The sequence below is a fragment of the Limulus polyphemus genome, unplaced genomic scaffold, assembly GCF_000517525.1.
Source record: "Limulus polyphemus unplaced genomic scaffold, Limulus_polyphemus-2.1.2 Scaffold125, whole genome shotgun sequence".
NCBI classification, from domain to species: domain Eukaryota; kingdom Metazoa; phylum Arthropoda; class Merostomata; order Xiphosura; family Limulidae; genus Limulus; species Limulus polyphemus.
In genome coordinates this window covers 1,016,670-1,031,023 of record NW_013665735.1, presented here as the reverse complement: position 1 = coordinate 1,031,023, position 14,354 = coordinate 1,016,670, and the positions used below count along the sequence as shown (strand labels likewise).

At 29.2% G+C, this 14,354-nt stretch overlaps 1 protein-coding gene across 5 annotated transcripts in view; it reads left to right on the top strand.

Moving 5' to 3' along the window:
- Positions 1-14,354, top strand: part of LOC106472970 (histone demethylase UTY-like) — a 71,967-nt gene that overhangs the window by 31,887 nt on the left and 25,726 nt on the right. For 4 of the 5 annotated variants that reach the window (XR_002613855.1, XM_022402504.1, XM_022402512.1 and 1 more), the window contains exons 6-14: positions 3,598-3,718; positions 4,114-4,168; positions 5,183-5,217; positions 7,640-7,733; positions 8,331-8,556; positions 9,087-9,259; positions 9,429-9,510; positions 10,301-10,385; positions 14,188-14,268. Coding sequence is in view for 4 of the 5 variants with exons in the window: in XM_022402504.1 (XP_022258212.1) it covers positions 3,598-3,718; positions 4,114-4,168; positions 5,183-5,217; positions 7,640-7,733; positions 8,331-8,556; positions 9,087-9,259; positions 9,429-9,510; positions 10,301-10,385; positions 14,188-14,268 (952 nt within the window). In the remaining variant the exon portion in view is untranslated. The remainder of the gene's footprint in view (positions 1-3,597; positions 3,719-4,113; positions 4,169-5,182; positions 5,218-7,639; positions 7,734-8,330; positions 8,557-9,086; positions 9,260-9,428; positions 9,511-10,300; positions 10,386-14,187; positions 14,269-14,354) is intronic. The other variant, XM_022402500.1, reaches the window with a different exon arrangement.

The following is a 14,354-nucleotide window of genomic DNA, read 5'->3' as shown; positions in this document are numbered from 1 at the left end:
ATTCATGTCAGTATTAAGAGAAATGCTTTTACGAGATTCACACGCACACGCAACTGATAGCGTAACAATGTTTTTGTAAAGCAAAATGATTTTTACGAACCTTTGGAACAGAGTGACCAGACAATTTTCGAACAAAAAACAAGTATAAACGGTATGCCCAGATAGATTTAAAAGGCTAAATAATTTATTAGTTCGTTTTCACCAGGCAACCAGACATAATTATAAACTAATCATAGAATACTCTCATCATGGGTAAAGAAGATTGGCCTGGTCTTGAAAAAAACTTGCTTACGTATGACAACTTAGCATTGTCCCATCAAATGTTTTTAGCCATTACTTCATGATGTAGCAGCAATATTAAAAGTTTGTAGATTGTTACCAGAGGTATGTTCAGTAGCTCAGCTGCTTGACGAATCACAGAAGATACGTTTTTTCAGTTATTAGGTTTAATCTTGAAACATATTGATGTTAATTTTAGAAAGATTGTCATGCAGATGAAGACATGTTTCTTTAGAGGGGTAGCTTTTTTGTGCTTAATTTGCTTTACATATTAAAGTTCTTAGTTATCCTGCAGCCGTTAAAAGTTAGAATCTACTGATATATTTGGTATTTATAGCCTTTAAATCCGTTTTGTTCGGTTTGGGTGGTCTGTTATCAGGCCATCTACTGTATTCGTGAGGCTTTATTGATTGTTATGTATTGTTTCTTTGTGAATATTTTATGGCTTTTTGGTTGTTACGAATCGATTGTGAGAACTCTTAGCTGTGGTTCCCGAAATAATTGTTTTATGATCGTCGGGGATTGAAGTTAAAAGTTTTCCTAATTGGTGTCGTTATACTGTCGTCCCAGTGATCAATGACACTCCCCACCCCACCGTGAACTCGTCAGGTTTAGACATTATAATAGGTTGTCAGGTTTTATCCTTTAATTACCCATTAGTAACGGTGACAGTCAACGTCATCCTGACCAATTTCACAGTCTTAATGCCAACGGCTAGTCTAGGCTGAGTAGAATTCCACATCCAAAAAGTTGATTACTAGCTGTAAAGTTTTCTGGCTTTTATCTCTATGCGCTGATGATTGAGAAACAACGTTACTGTTGACGGTTCTGTTCAACTGTCTTAAAGACCAAGCTAGTAGTTCCGCGAACCTTAACTTATATAGGAGGTGTAGGAAATGCACAGTAGTTAGTCTCATGATAGCTTTTAGACTAAACGTGTGAGTGTTCAATTCAAGATTTCAAGCAAAATACTCAGTATTCCAGCACCGAGTGAGAGGTTATAGTAATAGGTAATTATTTTAGTTTTTTTTCATTATAAGTTAGAAATAATGAATAAATACTCCCAAATCCAGTAAATAAGATTGCCAAGTATCAGATTTTATATGTATTTAACTTATTTGCCGTTAAAGAAAATATATTATTTTAGACATTGTTTTAGATATTACTGGTGCTCTACTAGGTGATATTTAAGTTATATGTTTTGTACATGATTCTAATTTACGATAGTAGCCGAAGTTTACTAATTAGAACCGGCTAAGTAGCAGTAGTAATACAAGTATTTTTTATTATATTCGTAAGATATCCGTGACTTTGCTGAATCTTATAAAATAAAAAGTAGTTATTCATTCTGTGAAGATGAAAAAACAACAACTTTAATTTTAAAGCTTAGGTGCAAAGCTCGCAAGTTATATTGATTGTAATTTTTTTCTTAGAACATTTAGAAAATGACATCTGGATCCAAGTGCCATTGAGAGATTTTATAAAAAGTATAACAGAACACTGCATGTATATGTAGAAGTAATATTTTTTTTTACACATTTGGTGATTAATACTTAATTTCATCCTTATAATTTTATTGTTTGAAGATATTGTATGATAATAGAAAATATATATTTAAATAGAGTGACAAATTTGTATAGTTGAGCAATTGCAAATTGTATAAAACTTTAACTTTAGAAAAATCAAAAAATTAAACACCATTGATCTATGCATGCAGCAGTAATTGTAAAATAATGTTAGACTTGGGGTTTTGATTGCAAATATTTATAAAATATGTTTTTTTTTTTCAATCAGGAGTCATGACCATTTTTCAGTAGATTTTTCTAGTATGTTTTGATTTTGGAAGGCATAATTTATTACACAAGTCTAATTTCAGTAATTCTTTTAGTGTTTATAATGGTTTTTTGAAGGAAGAAAAAATTTCAAATAAATATAACAAAAGATAGTGCTAATTTTTAAAAATAACATTTAAATTAAAATTAATTTTCCACAGATAATTAAGAAAAAAATTGAAATTAATGTATGCATTTGAACATAACTTGAATTCAGTTAGTCATTCATAGTGTACATAATGGTTTGATGTAGGAAAACAATAATTAAAAAAGAAAATTTCTTTGTTAAGGAGAGAAATTAATGTAATTAGTCTTGTGTTATGAAGAAAATAATCAACATTATACTTATGAGACTATTCAAGAAATCAATAGAATTGACTTTCAAGAATAGTTTTCCAGTGTACAAGTAGAATAGATCGGTATTTGTATTAATAGGCAACAAAAGTAGATTAAAGAGTAATTAGTTAGAAGATTTGGTTTACAAATGTATGAATGGACAGAATTATGAAAGGATGGATCAGTTAGAAATGTTCAGGAAGGAATGATGACTGGGTATAAGTAGGGGAGGGAGGCAAAATGTTGTACTGAAAATAAAAATAATTAATAAGTGATTGTATGAATGCATGTAATGCGAAAAATAAACAAATTGCATTGTGTTTGCTTTTAGTCAGCTGAAAATTCTCAGGTTAGATGTATCATTCTTGTCTCATAGTTTTATTCACAGAAAAGCTGCCTTTTCATAGTATTTGTTAAATACTGGTGTTAATATCTTAATTTGTTGAGTACAATTTTATGTTTGTAATATATAGTAAATATTAAAAGTGTCATGCTATAGTGGTCACATCAGAAAGTCACCACTCTGGGTTTTACAGTTTTGTAGCATTTGCTTGTGTGAGTTTTGATTGTGTTACATAAAGAATCTCCTATTCTAATAAATTCTTATAAATGATAGAAATTCAGGTTGATATTTATTCATTTTAAATAAAGTTACTTAAATTTCAATTAAACTATACATTCTAACAGTGGAAGATACATTCTGTGTTAGATTTTGGTAATGCTTTTAGATCATATCTGTTTATTAATACTCTTAAAATACTTTTGGGTCTTAAGTCACTTTACATCAGACCAATATTGAATAGTTTCTAGTAAGTACATTAATTTATTTCTAAGTTTGATCTGTGTTTGTTGATATTGTATGAAAATGAATTGTATCCCTGATTTCCTAGAACCAGTAAATATATGAAACATATGTTTGTATGTGTTATTGTTGTTTGTGTTGGTGGCTGTATCAATAAGATGCTTTTCTCATAACTGTAATGTTTCTTCTTAAAAACATAATTACTTAGTACATATGGAACTTGCATTTTTATTGATAAAATCTGAATTTCTGTGTCCAATAAACATTTTATTAAAGATGAACCGTGTTTATAAGTTTTATAAGTGAAAGCTTCTGAGAGTTGTTTCTCATGGTATAATTTTTTTATAGGTCAATCAAAGCATTTCGACAAGTTCTGTACATTGACCCAAGTTTTATACGTGCAAATGAAATACACCTTAGACTTGGGTTAATGTTTAAAGTTATAGCTGATCATGAATCATCTTTAAAGGTGGGCATTATAAATGTTTTTGTGTAAGCTATAAAATAATATTTCCATAAATGTTATTCATTTGATATTGTATGTAGTTGCTCCTCAACTTTAGTGGTAAGAATTATTTCATGGTTGACTAATAAATTTGTTTTTATCCTCTAAAATATAGTTGTTGTTTTTTTTGCAAAATTGTTGTTAAAAAATTTCAATAGATTGTGAAGTAAAATAATGTTTGGGTTTATTATTTTTTCATCTTAAATAATAACATTATTGGGTACTTATCAAGTAAAAAGTTGTGGTATTTAATTCTCATAAGTGAATGAAATTAAAATTTTTAAGACAAAATAACATTTTAAGACTGTCGTCAGTGCTTTGCTAAGATTTGGGTTTAATGCATAAACATTTTTATACAGCATTTACGGTTAGCATATATTGATTCAAGTCCCTGCACATTTTCCAAAGCAGAAAGTAAGTGCTCATAATTTCATATTTTTTGCACATTAAAATCTTTTAGGATTTGTTTTAAGTTTTATTAGATGGACAAAGACTACAAATCTTTTCAGGCACATTTTCTAGCTAATTTTAGCAAGTGACCATTTATTTAATGTTATAAGGAATATATAACTGACAATAAATGAGTATGAACTCAACATTTTATTTTGTGAATAAAAATAATTATTTATATTTTGTGAGCTGCATTATTCTGATGTCTGTAAATATGTTATATGTTAGGACACAATTTAATGGTTTTCTTTGTAATTTCATAGTTTTATTCACTGTTCTGAACAATTATCTTAATGATTTATGATACTTCCTGGATTCATGTTAGACAAAACAACAATGAGTTAGAAAAATTTATTGATTGGTTTAACCATTCTTCCATTGTTGCAGTTGCTGTTATTATTTATTAACAGGTGTTCTTGTAATATTAAAATTTGCTGATTTGCGAGAATTCTCTTAAATTTTGTAATTACAATGGCTGTAATATTTTATATGGAGAAAAATATAAAGTAGTTGTAAATGAGCATGTGCTGTTTATCCCAAGTAATTCAGTATATAAATATTTTTGTCACATAAGTAGCTCTCAAAAGTTTTTTACAGTCTAGTAAAGCTGGAGAAAATAGGATATGTAAAAAATATTAATCTGAATAAATATCAGTATTGTATTTTTATAAGGTTATATTAGGAAATATGTTTTTTAATTTTTAAAATTTTTTCACATTGTTTTAAATTGAAAAAAAAAAAGATTTTGTTAGACTGTTACCAGTGTAATATAATTAGTTGTAATTTTAAAGCATTAGGCTGTAGAATGCTGGGTGATGTGCATTCTTGTTTTATTAATACCAATAGTATCTTGTTTTTAGGTGTGTTTGTCGATTTAAAAAACTAACATAAAGATGCCTTAAACATGAAATTTGTTCTTTTATATATGTGCAAGAAAAGAAAATATTTATAGATTTCCTTTTCATCTATTTCTTACAGTTAGTTTTCATATTGCCCATTCATACGAGATTCAGGTAAGTCTTTGTTTGTTATTTGAAATACTAACCTAAATCACAAGTAAAAATAAGAATAATTTGCAGTTTAGGAAACTTTTTATATATGTATATATCTATTTCACCAATGCCCATTGGAATCTGATTGTGCTTTGCTAAGCACATTTGATTACTTTTGGTTACAAAAGCTGATGCATTGATTACTGTGCTTTCAGTTACATTATTTTAGTATTGCAGATGACTCATAAATGTATTGAGAAATAAGAACTTGTTTTTATTTGTTGGTGATGTTCAAACCTTTTGTTTTAATGTTGTAACTCTTGACATGAATTTAAATTACTATAAAAGCCTCAGTATTATCTGTATTCTAACAATAGTCTTAATCATTAAACCTAATAGAAATTGCATCTGAATATCAGGAGAATAACCAAATACTTAGAAACTATTTAGTTCATGAAAACTTTTGAAATTTGCAATTCTTTTATTGTTAATGTATTTTTACATAGCTTAATTTATTTCTAGAATTCTTAACATTCTTGATTAAATAAGGGTTATTCTTGTTTTTAGGACAAATCCTAGCCTAAAATAACATAATGTTCAACTTTGGGCATGATGGTGGGTAAAATAAAATACGTGGCTTAGCTAACTTATGAATGAATATTTGCTGTAAAGTTCTTATCAATGCTATAAGTGTAGCTACCAGTTTGGTCGCTAACTTTGATTTAATTTCTTTAAGTTGCATGCTGAATTCTAACCAATACTTGTGTATCTGCTTGTCCTTTCACCTTATCAGCCATCTATAATCTGAATGATAAAAAACTAAAAATGGTCCACTTTTACTCTTAGATGATCCTATAGTAAAAATGTTGGACCAATAGCTCATGTGACTTTGTGCTGGTGTGTGCAAGATTTTCCATTCAATTTGAGTGGTTTTTGTCATATAACTTTGCACATGTAGCTTATAAAAGGTATATTCTGTAGCACTTTTTCATTATTTTGGATAACGATGATCCTGGCTTCCTTGTTTACTGCAACAATTTGCATCTTTACGAATTTCTTCTTTTTAACTGGAAAGTTTGAAGTAGTGGTCTCAATCTTCTATAATCTCACTAAATATCTAGCCACATGCTAAGTTATTGATTTGTTTGCATTTTTAAAATATTTTTATTATGTACTTCAGCCTTTCTTTCTGAATTTTTATGTTAATGTTTTTTTTTTTCCAAAATGCTTAAAAGTTTTATTTAATTTATCAGATCTGAAGCTATTTTATATGTTAGTTGCACATAATGCACTACATATGATTCATATACTTACCAAGAAATAAAGACCTGAAGAATTATTGGAGCTATACAAATTATTGAACTATATTAAATCACTTGTATTCCTTTCCAAATTATCACAAACTCTAGTGTTATAACAATAGAATGAAAATTTGTTATACATTTGCATGTATACATTATCATAAAATAAAGGGAGATAGAACCATATAAGTTGCTTAAGCTCTCAACTTTCAAAAAACAAAGTCGGATATCTATATGAAAACAGTCATGTTGTAAACTTATGCCTAAGCTTATTTGTTTATGGTACTTGTTTACTAACCCATTTGGGGTCATACTTTAGACTTGGGTTGGAAACATTACCTAACCTGTTAATCCTAAAAATTATGTGAACAATAAAACAGAGGCAAGTATCACACTTCAGAATTGACAAGTCTTTTAACTTTCACCTTTATTTATCACTGCAGAAGTAATCTTTGTTAGCTGTTTGTGAAGGAAATAGTTAATTAAAGTTTTAATAGAACTTTTTATTAAAAAAAAAAGAAACATAATCATAAGAATAATTTTTATTAAATCCAAATCTACATTTTCAAGTTGTTTGGTAATCTCTGTGGACATTTAAGACAGTTTGTGTTTTAAAGATTCTAAATGTAACAAAATTAAATTGGTTTCTGTTGTTCTCATACATGTTTCCTTAGAATATTTGCAAAATCCTTAAAATCAATCAACCTTAAAAAATTTTCTTAGCAGACTGGTATTGATATCCAGTTAATAAAAATGTTTCTAACCATCTAAGAGCTTACTATTGTGATATATTTTATTCTACATTTTGTGTTTAGATATGATTAAGAACCTAAAGATTTGGAGAATATTCAAAATTTTAAGCTTATTGTAAGTTGTTCCTATGCCATAACATTTTTTAGTATTAGAATAGTAGTTTGAAATATGTAATTTTATTCATGAGCATTTCATTTATAACTGCTATTTAAAAACAATGGTGTAGTTTTATGGAACACAGTCTTAGTATAGTGTAAGTGATCAAAACAATTTTTAGTTGTAGTGTACAAATTTATGAACATACTGTTAAAGGGGGAGTACAATTTTAAGATTTTTCTATATATATATATATGAAATATTTTAATAGCTGACTTTTTACTATTTGATAGGGCAAATATAAAATTGCAAAAGAAGCCTATGAAAAAATACTAGAACAGAAGGATATTCCTCAACACCTTCGAGCTGAGACTTGGAAACAATTAGGTTTGTGACTTTTCATCCCATTGTAAAACCTAAAAATGTGTTTAAATCCTTGTGTTTATAACATTTGTGAGTGAAAAACTATTAATTTTAAATGTTTTCATAAATTAATATGTGAAATAAATAAGGTTTGACGGTTCAATTTTTAAGTAATACATTTCTGTTTTGAGTGTGCTGAGATTATTTTTAATTCTTCTATTTATATAAATTCTACATGATAATCTTTATTTTTCTTAGTTACTGTTCATTTACATGGTACTGGGCCAAGTGCAGCCTAGTGGTTAGCATGCTGGACTGTGGATCTGAGGTTTCATGGTTCTTGCCCTGTTACTGTGAAAAAAATCTCGCTCTGCACTTTTAGACTGTGGATGCATTATAAGAGTGACAGTCAAATTTCACTATTTGATTAGAGTAGCTCATGAGTGGATGGTGTTGATTAGCTGTCTTCCCTCTACTCTGTCATTTCAAAATTGGGGATGGTTAGCACAGATAGCTCTTGAATAGCTTTGTGTGAAATTCTACAAATATATAAAACATACATGATACTATTAAACCTCTTTTGGTAATTTTGTCTTACTGAGATAAAAAATATTTTGTTAGGCTGGATGCATCATACAGTTGAAGCTCTTGGAGAAAAACCTCAACGTCAAGCATATGCCTTACATTGTCTTCAGAAGTCCATTGAGGCAGATTCATCATGTGGTCAGAGCTTGTATTTTCTGGGTCGGTGCTTTGCCAGTATTGGGAAGGTTCATGATGCTTTTCTTTCGTATCGGAAATCTGTGGATAAAGCTGAACCTAATGCTGATACTTGGTGCTCAATAGGGTAAGAAAAGTTGTAATAGATAACTGACCTGAATACTTTATTCAGATAAAAACTGATATATTTTTAGTGTGTGGACTTTTCAAACCCAGAAAAATTTGCTCCATTAAATAATACAAGGTTACTTTATGTTTTTACAATATCCATTCAATATATGTTGAAGTTTATTTTATTTTTGAGGAATACAAAATTGCTCAACAGGTTATCTATTAGTTATTGTGTTTTATTAATGATCAGTATATAAAAATCACAAGTAAAGTGTGATATATGTATTACTTCTTTAATGAGAAACAGTATGTTGTATATTTTTTGTGTGGCTTTTTGTATGTAAACACCTTAGATGGCAAGCTTTGAACAAACCTGGTAGGTCGTAGTACGTTCATCTAGCAATTATGACGTTGAGTGTCCCCTTTACACAATATTAAGAGCATGTAGTCTTCAGGAATTTCACCAATAGGTTTGGCTAAAGAACATCAGTATACTATATTTTATTTCTTATTGTCTTGTTATATCTATTACCTTTTACTTTGTAGGGTGCTCTATCAACAACAGAACCAGCCAATGGATGCTCTTCAGGCCTACATCTGTGCAGTTCAATTGGACAAAGAACACACTCCAGCCTGGACAAATCTGGGAATCCTCTATGAAAATTGTAACCAACCTCAGGATGCTCTCAAGTGTTATGTTAATGCTGGCAGAGGAAGAGGTATTAAGTGTTTTGTACATCAGAAATTCTTATGTTCATGCAATTAAATTTTGAAATAAGGTATTTTGTTGGATAAGCATTTGGTTGATAGCCTTATCCAAAGTAAATATATTTTGAAATTAGATATATATTCAGTCTTTCACATATCAGTTATATATTCTTTTCTTAGGGTCTCTCAACCACAATTTGATAGCACGAATACAGTTTCTCCGAACCCAGCTAGCTAATATTCCACAAACTGGCTTGCATAAGTAAGTAGTTTTGTTTATTATTATCAGGAATAATTATGGGGACATTAAGTATTCGTATGCAAGTAGTATCTGAAATATTTGTTTCTAGATTACTTTAATACTGACTTATGGGTGCTGTAAGTTTATTAGGATTATTACTATTTATGTAAATATTTATAATTTGAAATTGATCATACTTTGTAATTGTAAATTTGTTTTGAAATACACACAATCCCAGTTCAGCAGAGGTCTAACACTGCTATATTCTAATTTAAATAAAATTTCACTAAATATCAGAGCTTTTTAAAGTAGGTTCGGATAATAACCCAATAGGTGTGTGGAAGGTACCATAAAGAGTCCTGATTTTCAATTTAAGATGAAGAATATCTATCCTGGAAAAATTAAGTTAAAAGTCACGTAGATTGAATAATATAATGATATGTAACAAAATATTGTAGAGAATTTTTATTGGGCTTTTCACCAGAGATTTGAGTAAATGAAAAAAAATTGATAATTGTTACTTTCTTATTGTGTTTCTTTTGTAGATTCTTTCATTGATTAAAGCTTTCTCAAGCTTAATTATAATTTTTTTTCTGATCTAAAATTTTAACAGAAAAAAAATGTTAAGGGGTCACATGCAAAACCTTTTGGTTATTATTACTAGTAAATAAAAAAAAATGTATTTTATTGCTTACGAGGTGATTAAGTAGAAGCTTATAAAATAAGTATTTCTTCAGAAGTAATTCATGTGAATTGTATACTGAAATTATATTAAAACTTCAAACAAAAATCTATTTTTTTTATCTTGTAGACCCAACCAGCTGCCTTGCATTGAAGATGCATGGAACATTCCAATATCTCAGGAAATGGCATCTCGGCAAACTAATGCTCAACAGGTATAAACACATATTTTAACGAAAAAATTATTCAAAAAGTAAAGCTGTAAACCAAAAACCTAAATTTACTATTCTTTTTTTTCCTTTCTAAATAAAATGAGTGAATCATAAACCTACATGGCAGTTTAGGAGGTGTTTTACAGTTACGTAGCACTAAAGAAAACATTATTGTTACTTTATTTTGGGAAATGTAACAAATATATTGTATTAATGAAACCTAAATGAGCACACTAGTATGCTCTGACTTAAGTACCTTGAAAGACATGAGACATTTCAGGAAATTATTACTATTATATGTTGCATACTTTCAAGTCTGTTGCCCTATAATTTACAACATTTGATATGATAATGTTTCTGTATACTTATAATTAGACTAAAATGGTTTAACCAGATCTGGTTTTAACAAAATTATTGGACTGATTATTGCTTTTGAAAAGTGAAACTCTGAGGATATTTTTTCATTTGAGTAAGCAGTAAGAACAAAATTTATGATTTTCACAGATTTACCCAAAGATGAGTTCTTGGTGTGTATTTTTAACTTTCAAATAAATTTTATTGATTTTCAATCTAAAATATATAGAGTAAAAACTTACACTTACCTAAGTATTTAAGGCGTGTAATATGTATAAGTATATTACACGTGCCTTATAGGCTAACACTTAAATTGTATTAGACCTACTTTCATAAACTGCAGTTGAAGGTGAGGTTTGTTATGGAACTGTTTGAAATACTGTCACAGTTCTTCATTAAGTCTGGGCTGTACTGTATGGATGTGCTGAATATGTATTAGCAGTGTACTTTTATTGTAGATATTCTGTTCGGTGGTGTTATAAGGAATAATTAATTAAAAACTAAATGTTTGTGGTAGTAACATCTTATTTCTAGATGATGTATTTAGTTTTACTTAATTGTGAGAGAGAAAGTTGAAAAAGATATATTGATAAAAAAGAAACACAAAAGTTTTTCATACATAGTTATTTACTTATCTGGTTAATGGGAACTGATGTTAAATTTTGAATGAAATATACAGGAAATTAAATATAAAAAAAAAAATATCATTCTAAGTATCATATTTTGATAATGGTTAGGAAAATTCCCTGACTGCTGAACCTCTTTCTATTATTTAAACCAGTGGTAACAAAATATTTTCATTATTTGCATTGCAAGAGTATGCTGTTGGTAAAATGTAGTTCAATTCAGTATTGAATGTCATAAGACTTTTGGGAATTAAAGAATGACTTGTAGAAATTTAATCCTTTTTAGTTAAACCTTTGTCTAACCAACAAATTAATTTTGTACAATGAGTGTATTTAAAGAATACAGTAAATATTAATGTTACCAGTTAATTCTTCAATATTGGTACACTGACATCTGTTTGAAATATAATGTCCTCTGTTCTTGAATTTATAATACATCACTATAAGGTTGTTGGTTACCAAAAATTTTCTAATATGGAAACTGTTAAAAAATCATGTATTGAGATGTGTCTTGAACCAAGGAAAACTTTTTTTTTTCATCAAAAATTGAATAGATATTCCCAAAGTTATGAGTCTTTGTTTCTGAGTGGATGTGCATGGTACAGCACATATGCATGGTAATACAATTACTGTGGGATGGTATTTGATTCTTTTACTGTGACTAAATTCAAGAAACTAATGTCTTCAGTTGATCATCTCTTGGGAAATTGTCATTGCAAATGTCGTCTTTATGTTGCACCTTGAGCTTGCAGACTGCACTTTAAGGTGTAATGGTGTAGTTCGATTCAGACATAGTGAACATAATTTGTCTCTGTGAGGTTGCTGTTTTCCCATGGAAGAAGTAATGTCAATGGTACCATGTTTTTCTTACTTTGCTATCAGGGCTGTAATACATTGATGAATCTCCGTGTTGGATGGTATATCAAATCGATCAGTATATGTAGGTCACAGGTCTTCAATCATTCTTCTGAGGGTATATTTTATTCTGCTTATCTTCGAGAATTTTCTTAAACATTTCAACAACATCATCCTTGAATAGATCTATATATACTTTTGGCCATAAATTTTACTGTGTGGTAGACATGATGCCCAACCAAGAGTAAATTCCTCCACAAAGTAGTTGGTATTCGATGTACTTCTCTTGTCTATTTCTGAATTACCAGAGGATTCATTGGCTGCTTCCCAACACACTTTTGAGATATTTTTACTGCAAGGGATAATCCACCACATGAACAACCACAATGGCTGAATTTGAAGCATATTCCACAATGTGAATGCTTGCATTTGCATGTTAAACACTCCATGAGAGTTCACTTACTGTTCCCTATCACATTTTTCTTGACCTGATCATTGAATAAGTAACAGTAGTGCCAAACAGCCACATTTCAGCCAACAAGAATTATCTCTAGGTTATAGCAAAAATAAAAAAAAACTGCAATGGGTTAGCATTTCTTGATCAACAAGAAAGATCCCACCCCCCCGGCTCATATGACACGTGTTAAAATTTCATTTGCATAGCCTCTAGAACTTCCTAAATAATTATCAAAAGTTTTTAAGGTAAAATTTTATATTTTATCTGTTATTTTCTCTGCCCTAGCAGAAACTGACTGTAGCTAAATCATCAATGCACAGTAAAATGAAATTATGAAATAAAATGAAAATATCTTACTTTGTCATACATATCATCTTCAGAGATGTTTTTAATTTGCTATATTTACAGTTTCAGATAGTTTATTGTAATTTTATGATTTAATAGTTTTGTATGTCATATAGTTTATTCTTTCCTGAAAATTAACACATCACAGTGGGAACACAGTAAATTCTTGTACACTAACATATTTTGTGCTGTGACATTGTGCACCATGTCATGTAGTGAACTAGGCCTATAGCTTTGTTTTTGTACAAGATCATTATTGAAACAATGTAAAATTCAAATTTACATTTTAGAACATAAATAATACATAATATCCAAAAACAGGTATAATTTAACTGGCTTTCTAACTAATCTGTAAATAGCTATGACATTTTTTTAATGTTATGAGCATGAACTTTGCTTACTCATACACACGCATACATCAATTACTTCCTCTGGTCTAACTTCTGTTGTAGCTAAGTTCAGATAAATTCTAATGGATAGCTGCAAGCTTAAAATAGAAAAAAGATAACATCTACACTATCTATGTAGTGTAACACAATGTAAAAATAATGACAAGGTCAAAAGTACAGTTTCAACATCCTAACTTCTCTATTTGCCGAGATATTAATAAATTATTCCAACCCATTACGGAAAACCTGCCTATCTATCCTTCACTTTCGAGGCAGTTTTAAAACTCGCGTGATCTTAGTTGATGTTATACAAAATAAAAAGGGGGAGAATTGAGAGTGCTTGCTTGTCATGTGACTTGTTAATAAAAGTGAAGTTTTTTTAAATATTTTCTTTTGAAATTAAGAATTTAAAATTTAAATAATATAAAAGCTTGAGTTATAAACTACATTTTGAAGCTAATTTTATTAACTTACATTGCTAACAAAGTTGTTTAATTAAATTTTTATTGTAACTGTAAAATGTTGTGACATGTGCAAAAGAGCCAAGACCATACTTGTAGGGTTAGTGTGGAATTTGTCCATTTAAACATTAATTTTATGTACAAAATAGATTATATAAAGCATTAAAATGGGATGTTATGCCAATGATTTTTATATTGCTTATATAAGATAATAATTATGGTAGATTTTGTTTTAATATATTGAAATAGTCAGTACTAATGAAATGCAGCTTCTAATTAACTAAAAATTTGGTGTTGACAACATGGTTATTTGGACAGCAGGTCAGGATGGCAGCAGCACCACATCAAAAACAGCCTGTTTGTGCTGCTTCAACTCTCTCAATTTCTTCACAATTATCTGTAAGTAAAAGTTTTTTTAATATTTCAGCACTTTTCATATAGTATTTCAGCTGTGATATGTTGTTGGTTAAACTCTTATAAATTAG